The 20,027-nt window shown below is 43.0% G+C and overlaps 3 protein-coding genes across 11 annotated transcripts in view; 1 reads left to right on the top strand and 2 right to left on the bottom strand.

The window, feature by feature from the left end:
* Positions 1-802: 802 nt before the first annotated feature.
* On the bottom strand, positions 803-1,984 carry LOC139414960 (leucine-rich alpha-2-glycoprotein-like). The gene has a single exon (XM_071162622.1). It carries the CDS (start codon positions 1,982-1,984, stop codon positions 986-988), a length of 999 nt encoding a protein of 332 aa, XP_071018723.1. The 3' UTR covers positions 803-985.
* A 658-nt stretch (positions 1,985-2,642) lies between these two features.
* Positions 2,643-7,649, top strand: LOC139414958 (solute carrier family 66 member 3-like). 2 transcript variants are annotated; one of them, XR_011634922.1, is made up of 8 exons: positions 2,719-3,007; positions 4,092-4,174; positions 5,427-5,496; positions 5,977-6,034; positions 6,168-6,267; positions 6,432-6,552; positions 6,964-7,005; positions 7,250-7,292. XR_011634922.1 is itself a non-coding variant. In XM_071162618.1 (7 exons), the coding sequence occupies exons 1-7, from the start codon at positions 2,844-2,846 to the stop codon at positions 7,339-7,341; spliced, it is 630 nt and encodes a 209-aa protein (XP_071018719.1). In that variant the 5' UTR covers positions 2,643-2,843; the 3' UTR covers positions 7,342-7,649. The 2 variants fall into 2 exon arrangements, 1 of the variants encoding a protein (XP_071018719.1); XM_071162618.1 differs by lacking the exon at positions 6,168-6,267 and having other exon boundaries at positions 2,643-3,007; positions 7,250-7,649.
* LOC139414956 (rho-associated protein kinase 2-like) overlaps positions 7,648-20,027 on the bottom strand; it is a 67,024-nt gene continuing 54,644 nt past the window's right edge. Inside the window, exons 23-35 of one of the 8 annotated variants that reach the window (XR_011634919.1) lie at positions 19,202-19,295; positions 18,687-18,781; positions 17,539-17,730; positions 14,897-15,068; positions 14,318-14,545; positions 13,594-13,661; positions 13,211-13,299; positions 12,869-12,947; positions 12,452-12,722; positions 11,993-12,305; positions 10,658-10,758; positions 9,140-9,907; positions 7,648-8,438 (exon numbers count right to left, since the gene is read on the bottom strand). Coding sequence is in view for 5 of the 8 variants with exons in the window: in XM_071162613.1 (XP_071018714.1) it covers positions 10,662-10,758; positions 11,993-12,305; positions 12,452-12,722; positions 12,869-12,947; positions 13,211-13,299; positions 13,594-13,661; positions 14,318-14,545; positions 14,897-15,068; positions 17,539-17,730; positions 18,687-18,781; positions 19,202-19,295 (1,698 nt within the window). In the remaining 3 variants the exon portion in view is untranslated. Of the gene's footprint in view, positions 9,908-10,650; positions 10,759-11,245; positions 11,485-11,992; positions 12,306-12,451; positions 12,723-12,868; positions 12,948-13,210; positions 13,300-13,593; positions 13,662-14,317; positions 14,546-14,896; positions 15,069-17,538; positions 17,731-18,686; positions 18,782-19,201; positions 19,296-20,027 lie in introns of those variants that run through there. The other 7 variants (XR_011634920.1, XM_071162613.1, XM_071162614.1 and 4 more) reach the window with 7 other exon arrangements.

Below are 20,027 nucleotides of genomic sequence, written 5' to 3'. Positions count from 1 at the left end.
AAAATGTAAACAAAGAATTAGAGACCTGGGCAACTGGGGAATTTCCATTCTTAGTCATTCATCATACACTTATTTTTTTGCTGTAACTATTTTTGGGGTAGTTGAAAACATGACTTGGGCACTCTACACAACAACGACAAAATATCATGTAAATTAGCAGTTGAATTACAGCTATTTTTGTTACGTTCGTTGTTGGAATGAGACCGAGGTGCAGCGTGGTAGGCGAACATCTTACTTTTATTTCAAATGAACACCCCAAAAAAATACAAACCGACCGTAACGTTATGCAGGCTATACTGGAACTAACCAAATCAAGATCCCGCAACTGAAGGTGGGAAAAAGGTCCCATTGATTAGATCTGATTAGATCCCTAATCAGAGTCAACAATAAACAGCTGCCTGTGATTGGGAACCATACTAGGCCAACAAAGAAATAGAAACATAGATTTGTCCATCCAAGTCACACCCTGACCAAACCAAATAGAGAATAAAAAAGGCTCTAAGGTCAGGGCATGACAATTTTGGTAATTTTTTACAGGTCAAATATAAATTGTTAATGTCAACAAAGAGACTGTGGTGGCCTGTTGTTTGCATTTCCTTCAGTTATGTTCAGAGATTAATATCAGTACGTGTTTAATTAAGCCTTTAACATCTGACTACTTTTACAACAATTTTACTTAATGCATCATTATTTAATAGGCATATTATTCAGTCAAGACGTGGGGCCAGTTGGTGGGGTATTTATACCCCTTTCTGACAGACTAAGGTGCTAGAGAGCAAGGATAGGACACCAAGATAAGTAATTTAAAATTCCAATTCAGGTAACTTTTTTATTTACGTGGATGTGTGCATAATTATGATGAAAATACACAATATGCAATAGACCAACATTACCTTAGATTCATTTGAGATAGGAGTTCAATAGACCACACTTTGAGATAGGTTAAAGTGATAATTCATAATCTGAGTGAAAAAGGTTTGATGGATCAGAGTGCTAGCTCACTGTCAGTTAGTGACATAACTGATCGTTCCTTCAGAGACTCAGGGCTGGCACACCTGATGTCATCGGCCAGGAATACTTTCTTCTGGTTCTTCTGCAGCCACCTCCACAGGTACTCCACCTTGCCATCGCACACCCAGGGGTTCACCGTGAGGTCCAACCCCTGCTCATCAATGGAGTGAAGCTGGTCCAGCAGACCAGGAGGGATGTGGCTCAGCAGGTTATCATCCAGACTCAGGTGCGCCAGGTTTGGGAGGCCATGGAACAGGGTTGGTGGCAGTTGTCCAAGCCGGTTCGACAGAAGAAACAGGTGTGTCAGGTTGAGGTTGTTACTGAAGGTAGACACGTCCAGGGTGCTGAGTTTGTTCCCCTCCAGCGTCAGCCTCTCCAGTTTGGTCAGAGGGTGTAACGAATTTGGCGGGAGCTTCTCCAGGTGGTTATGTGAGAGGTCAAGGTTCTTCAGATGGCGTAGTTTCTGGAACAGGGCTGTGGGTACGGCCGTCAAACGGTTCCCTGACAGGTCCAGCCAGGTGAGGTTACTGTTGTCAGGGAGCCAATTAGCATCCGCACAGCTGATCAGGTTGTTCTTCAGCACCAGGTCACGCAGTGGAGCGTGGCTGAAGACATTGGCGGGAAGCTGATCCAATGCGTTACCCGAGAGAGCCACCGAGAACAGGTGAGGGACACCCCTGAAGAGATCTGAGGGAAGGGTACTCAGGCTGTTGTTGTACAGGTAGAGCTCCTGTAGAAGGGGTGTAGCTCTCAGGTGCTGTTCTGAGATGGAGCTGATGTTGGTGAACTGGATGGTGAGGGAGGTTGTGTTGCTTGGAAGACCGTAGGAGGGGAACTGGGTGAGGGGGACTTCATTACAGACCACCTCTGTTTTTCTTGGGGATATGTAGCATTTGCAAAGGGCTGGGCAAGAGAAGGTGCCATGGCAACAACATGCCAGAAACAGGAGAGGAATGAGAAACCAGCGCTTCATCCCTAAGGCACTGAGCAAGGGAAAAGAGAGAGGAATGCTCATAAATGTTAGTTATTCTCCTGTCTGGAAATAAAAATAGCTTAGCAATTAAAATGCAATTGCTAAAGTGCTGTGCCTATAATGTTACTACAAGCGTAAACAATTGATTTGATTACATTAAATGTGGATATTTCCAACTACAGTAGGTTACATTTCTCAGTGCTTAGATCACTAGTATAGGCTAAAGACATGTCCTTAGGCTTCTGTCCAAAACTATGAGCATATTGATCAATAAAAAGATGTTTGAAATTTCACTTACCCTGGTTTTATAATAGTCTAAAATGATGCTGTAAATTATACCAGCTCCTGTTTTGTATCGTCCAGTCAGAATGGTTTCAACGTTGTAGACGGGAATTAGGAAGGTGGATAGCCTGCCGTACAATCATTAATCATTGAGTAAATAATGAGCGATCAGCACTTGGCGGGAACAAACAGTTCCAAAAGTGAATCACGAACCTCTGGAGAAATAGGCCTACATTCATCTGTGTCATATTTCTTTCACGTTTTTCAAACTCACTGACCATCATATAGGCAGGCACAACTGCCTATAGGCTACTGTTGTAACTGTATAGTTTGTCATCCATGTAATGTAATATAACGCTTCTTTGAAATACAAGCCATATAAATTCGGGGGCGCACTTCAACGCTCACTATGTGATGGCCAAAAGGTTATTGCTTGAAGTAATATACTGGAAAAATGCTCAGCCACCTGTCCAATTCTCTCGGGTAGACTGACTACACGCTGTCAAGTCAATCCGGCAACTAACAGGAGTGATTGCAGACTACAAGTATCATTATTTTTACCCAATACCAAGACAATATGCTAACGTCACCCGTAGACGACTCGAACATTTTGTTACACTTGTTAAATTATAGTACATTCTGCTTGTGTTTAGTGTCTAAAATCCCGTCGATTGTTCTCGTAGCAAGAGCGAAGTCTTCCAAGGGATTCAGCCTGAAGGGCTTGCTGTTGGAGTTGACTGGGTAAGTTAAGGACATCTCCACACGTCTGTACTCACATAGCTGTGTTTCAGACCAGCCTATTGGTACATTTATGTCAAACTTAAGCATACAGAGTCTAATTTGCACGGATAAATTGAGACATAAAAACAACGGGTTTTATTTTTGTTTGGGGGGGGGGGGTTCTAGTACATTTCGATGTTTTTGTAATAACTAGGAAGCACCAATGATGGCTGTTTTGTTATTAATCAACTAGAAAACAGGTTACACCATCAACTACTAAATGAATGTCAAGTGGTTTGAAACATCTCATCTCCTCTGAGTAGGAACAGCATATGACATTCAAGGTATTTCTTCTAAAGCATACTTCATGAGATATAGGCCTATAACCCATCAAATATTCATTTCCGATAACGTTTCCAGATGCTATACCTACAGTCCTGTCTACCTTCTGAAATAACTTTGATCCCCCCTGAACTCTTCCTCAGCTTTCATTAACTTTGAAGCTACGTGTAGGGGAAGAGGGGCTTAAACTAGGCATTCTATACTGTACTGGTCTCAGTATAGCTCGGCTGCAGCTGTGGTGCCCCATTACACTGTCACTCGACCCACTGGTAAATGTCAACTGGAAATGGATGGGGTACAGACTGATGGGGAGTGTCTGACTTTGGGAGAAAGGAGTGAGGGGAACCAGGGTGTCAGTTGGCAGCATGGTAAAGGCAAGGGCGACTCCTAACCCAACACCTAGCTACCTTGTCAAGAGATTCGGATTCAGATGTAATAGCTAAGGTGTTGGGTTGACAGTCTAAATGTCCCGGGTTCAAGGCCAGGTCGGGACAACCTCATGACTTCACTACAGTTCAACATACTACAGAAATCAGACTCCCCTAATCCTAATTCCCTGCAGTACAGTTTTGTGATTTAGTGTGTTGGCATACATGCAGCCTGTGTGTCTGGTCACTCTGCTGGTACTGGCATCTAAATGAATCCACTGTCTGTCTGCCTGCCTCTCTCTCTGTCTGTCTGTCCCTCTGTGTCTGTCTGTCTCTCTCTCCCTCTCTGTCCTTCCATCTGTCTGCCTGACTGTCTGCATGTCCTTCCATTCCAGATATGTCGTGTTTGTCACCTACCAGATTCACCATGCTGCACCATCTTCCACGTTCCTGGAGTACCCGATACTCATTGCCCAAGGTGATGTTGCACAAGATGATGCTATCATGTGCAATGATTTGTGCTATGCCCCCATCATGGCACGAGTCATGAAAGGGTGTTCTTCCTGTGTGTGTGTGTGTGTGTGTGTGTGTGTGTGTGTGTGTGTGTGTGTGTGTTCTGAGTGAAATATATAAAAATAGAGCATTGTGTGTGTGACAGAGAAGAAGATCCTTAAAGGTGAACTTCAGTATTTTACAACTTGATGTTAATATTTTTTAATCTTGAAAGTATATGGACCAGGAGAAACTGTAATCCGGGGTTAGTTTTTCTTTAAAAAGAGCTAATGTGATTAGCATGAGATTGTAAATAACAACAACATTTCCCAGGACATAGACATATCTGATATGGGCAGAAGCTTAAATTCTCATTAATCTAACTGCACTGTCCAATTTACAGTATCTATTACAGTGAAATAATACCATGCTATTGTTTGAGGAGAGTGCACAGTTATGAACTTCAAAATATATTAATAAACCAATTAGGCACATTTGGGCAGACTTGAAACAACATTTTGAACAGCAATGCAATGGTTCATTGGATCAGTCTAAAACTTTGCACATACACTGCTGACATCTAGTTGCCAAAATCTAACTGCACCTAAACTGGAATAATACACTGTGGCCTTTCTCTTGCATTTCAAAGAAGATGAAAATAATAATAATAAAAAAAGCATGTTTTTTTCTTTGTATTATCTTTTACTAGATCTAATGTGTTATATTATCCATACATTCATTTCACATTTCCACAAACTTCAAAGTGTTTCCTTTCAAATGGTATCAAAAATATGCATATTCTTGCTTCAGGTCCTGAGCTACAGGCAGTTAGATTTGGTTATGTCATTTTAGTCAAAAACCGATCCTTAACAGCCTATACAAACTTAAGCTAACTTTAGCCACAGCTAGCTAAAACTCTATGGGAGTAATACGTGCAACTGTGCAATGTTACAAAAATCGTCTTTAATGTCAAATAATTCAGTTGGTTTGGCCATGATATTTAGAAAATTGTCACGGTTGACGCTATACCATTGATAGCCAGCTAGAAGTGGCTAAAGTTAGCAGACGTTTGTAGAGGCAGTTTAATGAAATCTGAACCATGGATTACTTTTTATCCTTCCCATAGACTAGTTACAGGGTGAAGAATCAACTAACATTAACTACTGAAATCCCCCTTTAACAAGTCTATTGCATTAACTAAGAGGTGTAAATTGAAGCACAGTGTATTTTTGTTTTAGACACCGTCCTGCTTCTGCTCATCCTCTATTACAATGGGAAAGCCAAGCACAGCTTGATCTACATTGCACTGTATCCTCCACCCAAACAGAATGCAGATGCTCAGGTAGATTTGACCGATTACAATCTTTCACAGACACAATTATACATTAAAGACCACTGAAAGGGGTGAGCGATGTGAGAGCGTGTATGCTATGCGTGTTTTTCTGAGGGCGATTGCGTTTTAATTGAAGGGGAGGGAGTCAGTACAAGCCTCTGACTCTCATGACAACCGTAACCAATCACTGAGTACAAGCGTCTGACTCGCATGACAGCCCTAACCAATAACTGAGTACAAGCGGCTGACTCTCATGACAACCCTGACCAATCACTGAGTAAAAGCGGCTGACTCATGACAACCTTAACCAATCACTGAGTACAAGCGGCTGACTCATGACAACCTTAACCAATCACTGAGTACAAGCGGCTGACTTTGACAATCCTAACCAATCACTGAGAAATGACAAACATTGCTCACTGTCAGCTGTTGTAGTCTTTAATGTTCCACTCTAGATTTGTAGGGGGATGGAAACTTGTCACACTACAAGATTGGATCATTGATCTGGCTATGGTAAGTATAGCATGTTAGGTCCCACTTTAAACAAACTACAACTTGTAAGGCTTAGTGAAGGATTCATAAACTGTTTATAAGGTCTATATAGATGCTCCAGAAATCATTCAGCTGTTAGGTGACTTGTGTATAGGCCTTAATCCTGTTTCTGAGGGCCCACAGTGGGTGTGCAGGCTTTTGTTCCAGACCAACACACTTGAATCATCCAATCATCAAGCCCTTAGTTGAATCAGGTGCGTTAGGACGGATCTGCCCTCCGTTCTTACCCAGTGGGGCTTAAATCAGGCTGTCATTGTAAATACAAATGTGTTCTTAATTGACCTGCCTGGTAAAATAAAGGTACAAAATAAAATAATAATCTTCATGTCTGTTCTTGGTCTTGTTTCTACCCCTTCAGAGCCTCTGTACCTTAATCAGTGCCAGCAGTAAGTTTGCCTCTGCCCAGTGCCTGTACCAGTCCAAGGACTCCTCCGGGGTCAGTGCCCTCGCCTGGAGCATATCTTGCTACACCTGCTTGGGTGAGTACCAAGCCAAGGGAGGGGAAGAGACTGTGGTCCAATTCCTCTACCATTCAAAGTGTGCAGTTGTTCACACCCCTTCATGTATTTACAAAGAATGGATTGGTGTAAGGAAATGATGGAAACTCCCAATACTTACATCCAATCCACTGCTTTTAAATCCATGAGGAGTGAACAGGTGGACACTTCAGGTTGAAGAGTAGAGAATCTGACCACCAGTTTGGTACTAGAACAGTAGGCCTCTTCCATTGGTCATTTTGTATTGTGGGGGTCTGAATGTTTAAAGGGATATTTCACCCTTTTGTAATTTGGGTGAACTGTCCCTTTAATACAGTAATGGAGATATCATTGACTGTTTTGAGGGTTTGTTTGTGCGTCTATGTTTTTACACTCAAATCCTCTGTGTTTCAGCGAGGATGTTCACTACAATTATGACAACAGCAGACATACAAGGTCAGTATCTACTGCCTTCCTTGTAGAGACTTGGCAATCACCACGTGATCTTAGTCCATAGAGATGTACTAGAGCTCATTTCATACTTTTGCTGAAATAGGGTTTTAGGCCAAGTGGGTCCTCTACCCAACTCTATGGCTTTGATGAAATAGATCACTTTCTGAAAGTTCAACAAAAGTTATAAACATTAGGAAGTGAGCCCACAGTGATCAGTTTGTGGCCTTTGGTTCTTTGATTCTTCCAGTTCTCACCCGGTTCGCGGTCTTGTCATCGCTCAATGGATTTGTGCTGGCCATGATATTCCACTACAGAAGAGATGTCAAAAAGGTGGAATGAGCTTTGGAGAGGAGTCTGTCAGTCACCTGAGTCATATTCTTCAGGCAGCAAACAGAACACAGAATGACACATGGAGGGACTAACTGGACTTAAAACTGGACTGTCCTATAAAGAAAACTAGCATTTTCACTTTCAAAATGTCTGATTTGTGAAACCACAAACAAGGTCTTATCCACTGGTCTTTTGGTCCCAGAACATGGTATTGAAGCAACCCTTAGGGAAAAAAAGGTCTTAAACTCTCCAAAATGATGTGCAATACAAGTAAAACACACAATAAAAACACACAATAAAGAATATTCACTGTCTTACAGTATTTATTCCGATTTTTTCCAACAAGCCATGTAGTAGACGGGCAGTGATATAGAACATAAATGAAATATATTGTTCCAGTTCTGTCTGATGGTCAGCATTGTTTACTGAAGCCTGAAAACTGATGACGAGAAACTCCGGGGGTGAAGTCTTCTCTAGGTACAGATCTAGGAATAGCTTCCCCTCCCCCAATCCTAACCGTAACCATTAGTGGGGTAAATACAAAACTGACCCAGGATCAGCGTCCATTGGGGCGACTGTGGAAGAATATTCCCATATTGTACTTCATGGTTCACCTTATTCGGTCATAAAGACAAACACTTTAGCTTGTTTCCAGATCCATTTGTGCCATTTTGTCCCTTTGGTTGGTGTTGTTGACAAGACAGCACAAACAGAGCTGGGACTAGGCTACAAACACTTTACTCTGATAATGTAACATGATTTGAATGAAGTAATACACTCATCTAAGTATCAATTGTAGACTAAACTCAGATTTCACACTTTAAATTATATTTTTTATACATAGCCTATATTGTAACATTACAGGGAAAAATATGTGCAGTGAAATATTTAGTTTTCGTAAAAATAAAACTATCACATACGGTACCAGTCAAAAGTTTGGACACACCTACTCAGGGTTTTAATTTATTTAAACTTTTTTCATACATTGTAGAATAATAGTGAAGACATCAAAACTATGAAAAAACACATGGAATCATGTAGTAACCAAGAAAGTGTTAAACAAATGAAAATATATTTTATATTTGAGATTCTTCAAAGTAGCCACCCTTTGCCTTGATGACAGCTTTGCACACTTGGCATTCTCTCAACCAGCTTCATGAGGTAGTCACCTGGAATGCATTTCAATTAACAGGTGTGCCTTGTTAAAAGTGAATTTGTGGAATTTCTTTCCTTCTGAGCCAATCAGTTGTGCTGTGACAAGGTATACAAAAGATAGCCCTATTTAGTAAAAGACCAAGTCTATATTATGGCAAGAACAGCTCAAATAAGCAAAGAGAAACAGCAGTCCATTATTACTTTAAGACATGAAGGTCAGTCAATGCAGAACATTTCAAGAACTTTGAAAGTATCTTCAAGTGCAGTCTTAAAAACCATCAAGCACTATGATGAAACTGGCTCTCATGAGGACCGCCACAAGAAAGGAAGACCCAGAGTTACCTCTGCTGCAGAGGATAAGTTCCTTAGAGTTACCAGCCTCAGATATTGCAGCCCCCAAAAAATACTTCAGAGTTCAAGTAACAGACATCTCAACATCAACTGTTCAGAGACGACTACGTGAATCAGGCCTTCGTGGTTGAATTGTTGCAAAGCTGTCATCAAGGCAAAGGGTGGCTACTTTAAAGGTCTTAAATATATTTCGATTTTTTTGACACTTTTTTGGTTACTACATGATTCCATGTTTTATTTGATAGTTTTGATTAATCACTATTATTCTACAATGTAGAAAATAGTAAAAATAAATTAAAACCCTTGAATAAGTAGGTGTCCAAACTTTTGACTGGTACTGTATCTTTGTGGCAATAATACACTGACAGAACACGTATTCCTATATATACACACATACACACACTCACATACCTAATACAGACCCATCTAATTATATAGCTTATGAGGATCACCCAGGCATGTAAAGACACAGGCAAATATATGGCTAGGTCTGTATGTATTTCAACATGACATTTATAAAATAAGGCAGTTTTAGAGTGACCTGCAAAGTATTTCATTTTCTCGATCCATGAAATCATGGAATTGTACAAATTTGCTATGACATGCATAGTGTATGAAGCCTGGTGCCAGATCTGTTTGTGCCGTCTTGCCATTGACATGACAACAGCACAGTAATGGAGTTGGCAAGACAGCACAAACGGATCTAGGACCAGGCTATACTGTAGAAGGCAGAAGGTGAAACCATTTGGTTTACTGAGACATATGCAAGTCCGACTGCAGTCCTTACATGAATGCAACGTTAACCTGACCCTCTTTCCCTAAAATATCTGGCATTTTGCAGTCTTTGGTTGAATCCAAAATGGCACCTTACCTATATAGTGCAACTACTTCTGACCAGAACCATATGGGCCCTGGTTAAAAGTTGTGCACTATATAGGGAATAGGGCCCCGTTTGAGACACTACCTTTGTCTCTGAAAAGGCAAAGTAGATGTATAGGTTCCACTGTGTTCAGGCTCCAGTCCACATGATGTGAGAGGATTCAGCACATCTTTGTATCATAGAGGTAAACTGTGAAGAGAGAAAATTAATTAATTAATATGGCATTTTGCTAGATGAAGTCAGATTACGCACACGAAGAGTGCGTGCAAAAACACACACACACACCAAACAGCTAACAAAACACCAGCCATCAACACCACACACACACACACACACAACAGCTAACAAAACACCAGCCATCAACACCACACACACACACACACACACACACACACACACACACACAAACAGCTAACAAAACATCAGCCATCAACACCACAAACTAGCAGCACACAGCATGCAACTAAACAAATATTTGTTGAGAACTTCTCTGACAACTCAAACACACATTGACACTGACTGTGGTGGGTTCTTCAGCAGAACACTGACTGTGGTGGGTTCTTCAGCAGAACACTGACTGTGGTGGGTTCTTCAGCAGATATTATCATCTATTATAGTGAATGTCCAACTCAGTGACTCCCATCAGAAAGCTCTACACAACCCAATCATTACTGGCAATCAATTCTGTTTAATGCCCCTATTGAAATCACACAAAACATGCATAATAGTGATAATACCGGTATGCCATTTAGTAGACACTTGTATCCAAAGCAACCTACAGTACAGTGAGTGCATACATTTTTAGTCTGTTATCCCTCTCAGAATTGAACTACGACTGAGTTGCCATGCTCTTACCAATGGAGCCACACATGCATCAGGCCTCAAGGCCTCCAACAAAAACTCAATTTCCCAGCAGCCACTGCTGAAGTTACCCCTCACTTCCTCAGAAGCCGAACATATCATCATCATCATCATCATCATCATCGACATCCTCCAACGACCAACTCCAGTCCTTCAGGCTTTCAAAATCAACAAGCAATCTGAAACGGTAGAGGGAGTCCCCCTGGTGTCAGTCCATGGCCTGCAGTCCATGTTTTAGTCAGACACTACAGTGAGCAAATCCTGATTCTCTACCCTTCTGCCCTAACTGTACACTTTCATGGATTGAAAAAGACTGGTGTAAGAAATATGGTGCAAACTCCCATGTCCAGCCCATATACACACCAATCCAGTTCACTCCTAGATAGAGAACGGTAGAGAATTGGGACATGGGGTCAGCCCTGTACAGTTACTTGAAATGCATGACATGAGGCAGAGGGTGGAGGAGCGGCTGAGAGAGGGAGTGGTTAGTAGAGATGACATGGATGAGCGGCTGAGAGAGGGAGTGGTTAGTAGAGATGACATGGATGAGCGGCTGAGAGAGGGAGTGGTTTGTAGAGATGACATGGATGAGCGGCTGAGAGAGGGAGTGGTTAGTAGAGATGACATGGATGAGCGGCTGAGAGAGGGAGTGGTTTGTAGAGATGACATGGATGAGCGGCTGAGAGAGGGAGTGGTTAGTAGAGATGACATGGATGAGCGGCTGAGAGAGGGAGTGGTTAGTGGAGATGACATTGCAGGCAGTGCAGCAGACTGACAGTCACACACAATACTGACTGGGGTCTGCTACTTACAGTCTAGCAGAGTGATTAGCACTAGTATGATGGGGGGTTCAAAGGTGAGGAGTCAAGTGTCAGTGGAGGATGATTCTGAGCATGGGGCCAGCACTAAAGGGAAGTGGCCAGTGGAAGAGAGTGAGTTAGGAGCTAGCTGAGCATGTGAGTAAATGAGTTTTCCAGCATTCTGAGGCCCCTTCGTATTCATTGCTAAGGTGAATGATGGACCTCACACTGATGACACCAACTTGGCTTTGGTTATTTGTGAAGGTATAGTGTTGAAAGTGTGTGTAAGTCCAGGACTAGGCATAATCTTTCTCTGGGAAACCGGCACATAGAGTTGTGACAGTTTGGAATAAGTATAGTCCATAAAAGACTCAAGCAACAGCAAGAACATTATGCCATGATTGCAGATTTGTTTATAGGATAAGTTACTTATTAGCTCATAAACTGGCATGAAGCTAAGCAAGATGACTCTGGTCTAAAAGACAAGTAACATAAACCATTATGTGATTACAGTGGAAAGTTCCTAGAATGAATAGTCTGACAAGTACACTCCTACACTCCACAACATTTGAAAGATTTCCAGTTCCTAGTCAAACCCCACCCATAGTCTCACCTGGGCTTCCCTTCGAGCTGAGTCTTCTGGCGACTAGGCTGGACCTTGATGGCTCCGCGGTAGGAAAGGCTAGGGGAGTTGCGGGGGGGGGAGCGTTGTGGGGTGTTGCGGGGGGAGGCTTGTGGGGAGGTTTCTGGGGAGGAGCGAGAGGGTGGCTCGGGAGCTTGGGCAGCAGAGGCTGCAGTGGGGGCGGGGCTAGGGGTGGGGTGTTTCCGGGGGATGCGTTTGATTAGCTGGCTGACCCATCTCTTCTGCTCTGTCTGAGAGCCGGCCAATAGGAGCAGGTCTTTGGCCGTGGACATGTCATAGTTTACTGAGGAGAGACGAGGGTTAAGGTTAGTCAATACACTCTAAAACAGGTAGAAAAACCATTATGAACTGTGCTGTACATTGGTTAACAATACTAGTGGAGTATTTGAACCACGGCCCAACAAGATGTGACCTTTGCCCTCTACTGACCCCTGCAGGGGGCGATGACCTCCTCCTTCCGGTCTAGGTGGTCCTTGTGGCACTTGGTGTGGCAGCGGCGGCACTCCAGCGCGGGCGGAGGCTTGAACACGTTCCACAGAGGTCGCGTGCATGCCTCGCAGCTCGACGGCAGGTGGTAGAACGTGGGGATGAACTCGTGACCCTTGTGCCTGACGAAGGATGAGCGCTCGCCTGTCAGCGTTAGGGGCTCCGCCGCAAACTCTTGCTCCCGCTTGCTCTCGCCCTCGTTGGCGTACAGAATCTGTGAGGGTGAAGAAAGGGAAGACAGAAAAGAGAGGGATGAGAGAAGTGAAATTCACCATTAACAGTTTTTCTACTGCTCAAGACAGAGGAATGTAAAACTAGTCCAGGACAGCTTGGCTCAACTTTGTGTCTGAGTTATGTTACCTGGAATATCCGGGGGATTTCTTTGACGTCAGCGCGGTACACGTCTGTCTGAGTGACCGGTCGGATGTGGAACAGCTTACTGCAAGGAGGAAAGAACAAGGTTATGAACAAGGTTATGATAGGCATCTCAATACAAGCAGTTGGTCTCTATCAGCAGAGGCCATAGGAATTCATGGGACGAAAACAGAGGCTCCGTCTCAAATAGCACCCTATTAGCTACATAGTGCACTGGTTTTAACTAGAGACCTATGGGCCTTAGTTGAAAGTAGTTCAATATATAGGGAATAGGGTGCCATTTGGGAGCAGACAGAGCCACATAAGAATGTGGATGTCTTCACTCACTTGATGTCTAGGATCATGAAGGGGTTGGACTGCTCTCGGTCCATCTCACTGTTGTAGAACAGAATCTTCTTACTGCTCACTACCACATACTGTCAGAGAGAGAGAGAGAGAACAGTCACACTTTATCATCTCAAATACTGGGGAAATATCAACGTCTGTAGACATGGGTTCAAATAGTGTTTGTTTTCTTTTGAATACTTTAGAGTGTTTGATTGAGCCTGCCCGGAGTGTTACATGGACATCGTTTACACTTTTGGGACTATTCCACTTGTTCCCATTGAGCCAGGATAGCTCAATCGATCGCAGATAAAGCATTTCAAATACTATTAGTACCCAGGACTGTATTAGCAGAAGGATAGGCGGAGCCAGAGGGAGCAGCATACCTTTCTATCCCATCCAAACCTCTTGGTATTCTTGGCAGGAAGTGACAGCCAGCCCTCCAGCCTGGTATCTGTTTTGCATAAGGGAAAAGGGAATTACATTAGCAAATAAGAGCAATACACTATTCCAGTATATTCCATACTGCAGAGAAGTAGCGGAGGTTAGGAGCCAATCCACACGGCAAACCCCTGTTGTCAATGCAAACACGTTGCGTGCATCATATTATGCCCTTTAGCCAATTCATTTATCTCTATAATTTTTTTTACATGACTTCCTTGCAATTGTATTTTGGTATCATCTACTAATTGTGCTTGAAACAAAGCAGGGCTGCTTCGAAAAGACACCCCATATGTCGTGCACTCATTATGGGTCAAAGAAGTGCATTATATAAGGAATAGGGGGCCATTTCAGATACAGCTCAGGATCCCTACACTGGATCCATTCCAAAAGACAAACAAAGTCTGGACAGTCCTCATACTATAGTTTGAGTCAACTCAAGGTTAACAGGGGCCACAAAATGTTAGGCTGCGACTTTCCGCACACAGCTGCAAAACACCAGGCAGTATTAGTAGCACTGTAAAGCCACTGTCAGTAGTGTTAGACACACAGCTGAGTAAAGCCACTGTCAGTAGTGTTAGACAGACAGCCGAGGCGGGAGAGAGAAGGTGCGTATTTTTGGCGACTAGCTGCATTGTGTTTGAACTTTGAACCAGCATGCGGGTTCACCTGCACCACTGCAGTCAGGCTCTGGGGGCGGCTGCTCATAGGTGAGGGCCAAAGGTTGGCAGCCATGTTCTAACTGCCCATCATTTCCTTCATACTCCTCCTCCTCCTCATCCTCAAAGAGAGGGTGAGATACTCTGAAGGAGGGCCGAGTGGCAACGCTGACAGATTTCTGCGTGCGCTGGTAGTGGAAGGACATGGACTCAGAGGTCTGGGAGTGAGTGATGTGCACTACGCAGCCACAACAGAGAGAGAGATAGAGAAAAAGGAGGAAGGGAAAACAGGCAGGAATAAGGAATAACAGGTGTATCTTAAAGCAGAGGTTTAGGAATAGTGAAACAAGGGGTGGGAAAGGCCATAGAGGAGTGACGGGGGGAAATAAACGTGTGAGGGACATTGTGCTGAGACAGAGAGATAGGGGAGGATAGAGGAGAAGAAATACTGTGGAAAGAGACAGCACAGAGATGGGGGAAGGATTGACTAACAATTAGTGTTAAATTACTACGTGCTCAGTGTTTTGACTCGGGTGCTCGGTCGTTTTGACTCGGGTGCTAAAGTGAGGGGTGTTGAAAGTGTTGTTACCTGGGTAACCGCTGTCGTCCATGTCCAGGTCGTTACCACTGCTGAAACTAGTGGAGTCCATGGAGGTGATGCTCAGAGAGGTCAGCTGACAGCGCAGCTGCTCAATGTCACTGTCCTTACTGTCCAAGGCCATCTGCAGCTCAATGTGCACCTGGCTCTCGTCTGATATCACCTGGAGGTGGAAATACACACACACTTTTGAATTTAGCAGAAAGAATGTCAGTTAGGTTGGATTTACTGGTGTCTTCATATCGATGTATTTGTGGGAGGTCATTACAGCCAACTGGCCTCATTCCCCACAGCACTACCTAGTAATAATAACAACAACAACAACAAAAACATGTGAGATGCTCTCACAGTGAAATGTTCACAGCAGCAAGTGGTTGTGTGATGCTGAGTTTAACATTGTGATTGTGTTTTGGTCGGACTAGTGCTGAGCGATAAGTGCTTTTTGAGGTGGTTTCCGTTATTAAAAAAGTATCACGGTTTTCGATTTCAATATATTTTTTTAACATTAAATGCATTTAAAATAATGACATGACAATGACTTTAGAGCTTTGTAATGGAAATTCCAAAGACACAAATAGTGAACATTCAATTGCCAAAACATTGAAAATATTCCATCGTCTCTCAGGTCCACATTGAGTAGACATCAGTAGAAAAATAGGAAATGACTATGAAATAATAAAACAGTTCAGTTGTGTATATTACTATATTAACAACTTGATTCTTTTTCATTCCTCAGTCATCATCTCATCGCTGCTCAGACAGTAGCAGTCAGCCAGCCAGTTATCTCTGTGTTCCCCATACTGTACTGCCTTCAGTCATCATCTCATCGCTGCTCAGACAGTAGCAGTCAGCCAGCCAGTTATCTCTGTGTTCCCCATACTGTACTGCCTTCAGTCATCATCTCATCGCTGCTCAGACAGTAGCAGTCAGCCAGCCAGTTATCTCTGTGTTCCCCATACTGTACTGCCTTCAGTCATCATCTCATCGCTGCTCAGACAGTAGCAGTCAGCCAGCCAGTTATCTCTGTGTTCCCCATACTGTACTGCCTTCAGTCATCATCTCATCGCTGCTCAGACAGTAGCAGTCAGCCAGCCAGTTATCTCTGTGTTCCCCATACTGTACTGCCTTCAGTCATCATCTCATCGCTGCTCAGACAGTAGCAGTCAGCCAGCCAGTTATCTCTGTGTTCCCCATACTGTACTGCCTTCAGTCATCCTATTTAGATTGCCTGCCTAAGCATGCCGCAGAGCTGTCTGACAAAATCATGACTAGTTTTTCCAAAGTAGATAAGACGTACTTTCACAAACGGTCTCTGCCCTCCTCGTTGTTGTGTTGTGTACATTCCTCCCTCATTTGTGTGCATCTAACCTAATGTTGCAGGCGTAAAAGTGTATCTGTCCAGAGATCTGTGCCATCACAGCAGCAAGATTTGTGACCTGTTGCCACGAGAAAAGGGCAACCAGTGAAGAACAAACCATTGTAAATACAACCCATATTTATGCTTATTTATATTATATTGTGTCCTTTAACCATTTGTACATTGTTAAAACACTATATATATTTGTAATGTCTTTATTGTTTTGAAACTTCTGCATGTGTAATGTTTACTGTTAATTTTTATTGTTTATTTCACTTTATATATTATCTACCTCACTTGCTTTGGCAATGTTAACACATGTTTCCCATGCCAATAAAGCCCTTGAATTGAATTGAATTGATCTGTATATAATGACTAGATGCTCATGTTTCCACCTTAACAATGGGAGTCGTTGTACCAAAGGCAGGAAGGCAGGCGACAAGCTTAAGTTCAAAGTTCACCCATTGGATTTATTTTGGACATTTGTCTCTTGTCCGAGACGGAAAAAATAGTCAGATTATGTTCATTTTAGTTAACTGCCACGTAGATTGAATATTTGGCTTAATGAAAACTACAATTGCCTTCAGCTCAGCGTCCCCCATAAAGTTCTTGACTTGAATTCTCTTTCGACAAATGCTGCGTTGGACTCACAAAACAAACAAAAAAACATTGGTCAAATTACGAAACGTTGGTTAAATCGCTCAGCACTAGGTTGGACTGACTGACTGCCTGTTAAAGAGGATGTGTGATGGTTAGTATAAGGTTGTGTTTTGGTTGGACTGACTGACTGCCTGTTAAAGAGGATGTGTGATGGTTAGTATAAGGTTGTGTTTTGGTTGGACTGACTGACTGCCTATTAAAGAGGATGTGTGATGGTTAGTATAAGGTTGTGTTTTGGTTGGACTGACTGACTGCCTGTTAAAGAGGATGTGTGATGGTTAGTATAAGGTTGTGTTTTGGTTGGACTGACTGACTGCCTGTTAAAGAGGATGTGTGATGGTTAGTATAAGGTTGTGTTTTGGTTGGACTGACTGACTGCCTGTTAAAGAGGATGTGTGATGGTTAGTATAAGGTTGTGCTTTGGTTGTACTGACTGACTGCCTGTTAAAGTGGTTGTGTGATGGTTAGTATAAGGTTGTGGTTTGGTTGTATTGACTGACTGCCTGTTCAAGTGGTTGTGTGATGGTTAGTATAAGGTTGTGCTTTGGTTGTACTGACTGACTGCCTGTTAAAGTGGTTGTGAGATGGTTAGTATAAGGTTGTGTTTTAGACTGACCGCCTGCATGTCGTTGATCTCTTTCTGGTACTTGATGATGGTGGAGTTGAGTTTCTCCTTCTCTGACCTCAGCTCCAGCTGCAGCTTCCTGTTCTCCTTCTCCTTCCTGCGCACGTCCAGCGTGTCGTCGCGGTTGTGACCCGTTCGCAACGTCTCCCTGCGGTTCATGATCTCGGCCAGCTTGTTGATCGCCTGGTGGGCATGTACATATACAGTCCACAATATATTATGGTAATGGACAGCACACTGCAATATATATTCTCAATGAAAAATGCGTTATGGGCTGGTTTCTCTGACACACGATTCAGCCTAGTCCTGGAACAAAACACACACATGTAATGGAGATTCTGTATTGAGTATGCTTTTTAGTCCGGAACTAGGCATCTGACCCTATATATTAAATCAACAAATAGATGCATACTATGTAACATTGGAGTTCTGTCGCTGTCCTGCTGAACCCAGGACATGAACACAACCATCATTTGTATTCCAGGTGCTAGCGTTTTATGCTAACCATTACCCTACCAATAACATGGGCAGTGTTCAAATACCTATACTTGCTGTCTAAATAGTAAGCATTTGGGGTATGTGAAAATATAACATTTTATAGAAAGTGACATTTTGGGAAAGACGATGCTTTAAATGCCAGGATGTCATATACTCATTTCCATCTAGTATAATTCACTGCACACTATTGAGGAAGAACAGCTGATAATCAGATATGACGAGCTGTACCCAAATGAACTATTGGCGGGAATCAATCAATGTAATTGCGCATTCTCAGTATGGATGAGCCTAGTATGTTGATATTTGTTGTGTACCTCATCTGTTTTTACTAAACAGTACATTCTAAATAGTATGTAGTACTATTAGTACACAGTATTTAACTTACTACTCTGGATAAGATCGTCTGCTAAATGACTAAAATGTGAAGATGTCGTTTTAGTAAGTAGTAGACAAGATAGACTTCAGACACAGACATCGTCTTAGTAGGGTTAGGGTGACGCTACTACAGGTCTCAGGGCAGGTGATGTCACCGCAAGATGGCTGCTAGCGCTCACTATCCAGCTAGTTCACACGTGACACTCATCCGCCCAGTCTCATCCGCCCAGTCTCATCCGCCCAGTCTCATCCGCCCAGTCTGTCACCTGAATCTTGAGCGTTCTCTCCGTCTGCAGCTGCTTCTCAAAGGACATCTTCACACAATTAATTTGTCTCTCCTCCTCTCTGGCCTTCTGCAGCTCTGTGGACCAAACCAATACCAAACATTCTCACAACACTCTGGAATGTTTTGGACAACACACAGCATCACCAAACCAATCCCAAACATTCTCACAACACCCCTGGAATGTTTTGGACAACACACAGCATCACCAAACCAATACTAAACATTCTCATAACACCTTTGGAATGTTTTGGACAACACACAGCATCACCAAACCAATACTAAACATTCTCATAACACCTCTGGAATGTTTTGGACAACACACAGCATCACCAAACCAATACCAAACATTCTCACAACACCCCTGGAATGTTTTGGACAACACACAGCATCACCAAACCAATACCAAACATTCTCACAACATCTCTGTTACATTCTGGCCACTGTGAACCGGGGCTCAGAGCACAAGGGGTCTAGACAATGAGAGGCGTGACTCACGTTGCTGCATCTCCTTCAGTTGGTTATTGAGCTCCTCCTTCTCATTGGCCAGGTTGGCCACGTCCACTGTCAGGGTGCGGTTGGACTCCTCCAGCTGTAGGAGACAGCAGAGGACAGGTCGGCGTTACAGACACTCCAAGTACTGTGTGTGTGTGGTCTTTTCATGCGAGTACAGTACATGCCGGATAAAAAAATGTCACAACAAGCCTGATGGAAAAAGCAAATTTTCCAGTAAACTTTCCAAATGTCAGCAAAATCAAAATACGCAAGACAAATTGGGATCTTTTTGTGTCTGTAAAATGAGTAATGCGAGAATTTTTTATGCAGATTTTAGAATATTTGCATGAAAAACAGTTGGCTATTGGATGGATGCCTAGCTTCAGAAACCTAGCTAGTGAAACCTGGCTTCAGAAACCTAGCTAGTGAAACCTGGCTTCAGAAACCTAGCTAGTGAAACCTAGCTTCAGAAACCTTGCTTCAGAAACCTAGCTAGTGAAACTTGGCTTCAGAAACCTAGCTAGTGAAACTTGGCTTCAGAAACCTAGCTAGTGAAACTTGGCTTCAGAAACCTAGCTTCAGAAACCTAGCTAGTGAAACCTAGCTAGTGAAACCGAAACCTAGCTAATGAAACCTAGCTTCAGAAACCTAGCTAGTGAAACCTAGCTAGTGAAACCTAGCTTCAGAAACCTAGCTAGTGAAACTTGGCTTCAGAAACCTAGCTAGTGAAACTTGGCTTCAGAAACCTAGCTTCAGAAACGTGGCTTCAGAAACCTAGCTTCAGAAACGTGGCTTCAGAAACCTAGCTTCAGAAACCTAGCTAGTGAAA

The sequence above is a fragment of the Oncorhynchus clarkii genome, chromosome 8 (genome assembly GCF_045791955.1).
Source record: "Oncorhynchus clarkii lewisi isolate Uvic-CL-2024 chromosome 8, UVic_Ocla_1.0, whole genome shotgun sequence".
NCBI lineage: Eukaryota > Metazoa > Chordata > Actinopteri > Salmoniformes > Salmonidae > Oncorhynchus > Oncorhynchus clarkii.
Note: the sequence above shows the minus strand (reverse complement) of the source record. Positions and strands in the feature narration are given on the sequence as shown.

Coding starts and splice junctions, on each gene's coding strand:
- LOC139414960 (XM_071162622.1), bottom strand. CDS start 1,984: ATGAAGCGCTGGTTTCTCATTCCTCTCCTGTTTCTGGCATGTTGTTGC.
- LOC139414958 (XM_071162618.1), top strand. CDS start 2,844: ATGCTAACGTCACCCGTAGACGACTCGAACATTTTGTTACACTTGTTA. Junction 5,497..5,976: donor AGCTTGATCTACATTGCACT/GTATCCTCCACC, acceptor GTTCCACTCTAG/ATTTGTAGGGGGATGGAAAC. Junction 6,035..6,431: donor GGATCATTGATCTGGCTATG/GTAAGTATAGCA, acceptor CTACCCCTTCAG/AGCCTCTGTACCTTAATCAG.